The 2,109-nt window shown below is 55.4% G+C and overlaps 1 protein-coding gene across 3 annotated transcripts in view; it reads left to right on the forward strand.

The window, feature by feature from the left end:
- Positions 1-2,103, forward strand: part of GNG12 (G protein subunit gamma 12) — a 19,422-nt gene extending 17,319 nt beyond the window's left edge. For 2 of the 3 annotated variants that reach the window (XM_057386017.1, XM_057386019.1), the window contains exons 3-4: positions 909-1,025; positions 1,940-2,103. In XM_057386017.1, coding sequence (XP_057242000.1) covers positions 930-1,025; positions 1,940-2,065 — 222 coding nt within the window. In that variant the 5' untranslated portion in view covers positions 909-929 and the 3' untranslated portion in view covers positions 2,066-2,103. Of the gene's footprint in view, positions 1-905; positions 1,026-1,939 lie in introns of all 3 variants that reach the window. The other variant, XM_057386018.1, reaches the window with a different exon arrangement.
- Positions 2,104-2,109: the final 6 nt, after the last annotated feature.

The following is a 2,109-nucleotide window of genomic DNA, read 5'->3' on the forward strand; positions in this document are numbered from 1 at the left end:
CCCTGCAGGATCTGGGTTTGGGTCACTGCTGTGCCCTGCAGGATTTGGGCATAGCTCCCCAGGCCAGGCACCCTCAGGAGCTGGGGGAGAGCAGCAGATCCTGCTGGAGCTGGGGGAGAGCAGATCCTGCTGGAGCTGGGACACAGCCAGGGACACAGCCAGGGCTGGCCTCAACACTCTGGGTTCCTGCAGAGCTGAATAATTGGGAATCCCATACTGGTTTGGGGTGGGAGAGACCTTACGAGCCATCCAGTGCCACCCCTGCCATGGCAGGGACATCTCTCACTGTCCCAGGGTGCTCCAAACCCCGTCCAGCMTGGCTTGGACACTTCAGACCTGCCTGGGCAGAGAATCAGCCMGGGCTGCTGGCATCAGCCTGTGCCAGGGATGTTGTTTCTCCCCAGAAAGCTTTTCCAACCCTGGCACAGCTGGTGGTGGAGTCCTCACCCCTGCAGGGATTTCAAGGCACTTGGGGACACGGGGCAGTGCTGGGGAAGGGTTGGATCCTATGAYCTTGGAGACTTTTCCAAGCTCAATGTTCCATGAGTCCATCCTGGCTCACTCCTTCTGTCACCCTTGGGTGAGCTCAGGACCACTCACTCCATCACCCTTGGGTGTYCCCTCCTCTGGTCCAGCTCCCGGGGAAGTTGAGGTGCCCCAGCACACTCTGGGCTCCCCTGGAATCCAAATGTGGGRATCAAGTGGCCAAAGCTGTGCCCCAAGCTCAGAAAGCCTCACAGGAGCTCCGTGCTTTTCTTTGGAGTGTGTTTTATCTCCAGAGCTGGTTTTAACTGATTGGGTGTCATAATAATTACCAAAAAGTAGTTTTTGCTGGATACCTCTGTGTAAAAGCAGTTCAGGGTGCTGTGCTGCCTCYTGGAATAACAACCCCTTGCCTTCCCAAGCAGAACTTCCCCATTGCACTGAAAATGTCCACCAAAACAGCCACCACGACCAACAACATCGCCCAGGCACGCCGCACWGTGCAGCAGCTCAGGATAGAGGCCTCCATCGAGAGGATAAAGGTGAGGGCACAGCCTTTYCCCCCTCCTTTGCCTTGTTTTTCCCTTTCCAAGGATTTTTCCCTTTCATCCTTGTGGGATGATGGGATGGCGGGCAGGGGTTGTGTTTGTGCACCCCTCTCCAGCTCCACAAACCCAAACAAACCCCAAATCCCACCCAGCCCTGCCCTCACRCTCTGGGAAGCCATTCCCCCTTCTCCTGTCACTCCAGGAGAGATGAAGAATCCCTCTGGAATTATTTTGAAGCCCCTCCTGGTTGTTTCTAGTTTTCTGCAGGAGCCAGGGGGAGCCTTTGCTTGATGTCACCCCCCAAAGGGCACCGGGTCCATCCTTTCCTTCTCTCCCCGTGGATCAAACCCTGGAGAACGACCCCAAAGGGCACTGGGGTCCATCCTTTCCTTCTCTCCCTGTGGATCAAACCCTGGAAAATGATCCCAAAGGGCACCAGGTCCATCCTTTCTTTCACTCTGTGGATCAAACCCTGGAGAACGACCCCAAAGGGCACTGAGTCCATCCTTTCCTTCTCTCCCTGTGGATCAAACCTTGGAGAACAACCCCAAAGGGCACTGAGTCCATCCTTTCCTTCACTCCCTGTGGATCAAACCCTGGAGAACAACCCCAAAAGGGCACTGAGTCCATCCTTTCCTTCTCTCCTTGTGAATCAAACCCTGGAGAACAACCCCAAAAGGGCACTGAGTCCATCCTTTCCTTCTCTCCTTGTGAATCAAACCCTGGAGAACAACCCCAAAGGGCACTGAGTCCATCCTTTCCTTCACTCCCTGTGGATCAAACCCTGGAGAACGATCCCATTTGACAGCACCTCTCCCATCCCACACAGAGCTTTGTCCCCATGGTTTCTCTCAGCCCCTGTCCCATTCCCCAAACCCCATTTGATGTGTGTTCCCTGTACCCTGCAGGTGTCCAAAGCCTCAGCAGATTTGATGCTGTACTGTGAGGAGCACGCCAAGAAGGACCCGCTGCTCATGGGGATCCCGGCATCCGAGAACCCCTTCAAGGACAAGAAAACCTGCATTTTGTTATAGGGGTGGGGCAGAACTCTCCTGCCTGGCCCTTCCCAGCCCCTCCC

Source organism: Malurus melanocephalus, unplaced genomic scaffold, assembly GCF_030028575.1.
Source record: "Malurus melanocephalus ecotype Western Australia unplaced genomic scaffold, MMel_1.1 scaffold_900, whole genome shotgun sequence".
NCBI classification, from domain to species: Eukaryota; Metazoa; Chordata; class Aves; order Passeriformes; family Maluridae; genus Malurus; species Malurus melanocephalus.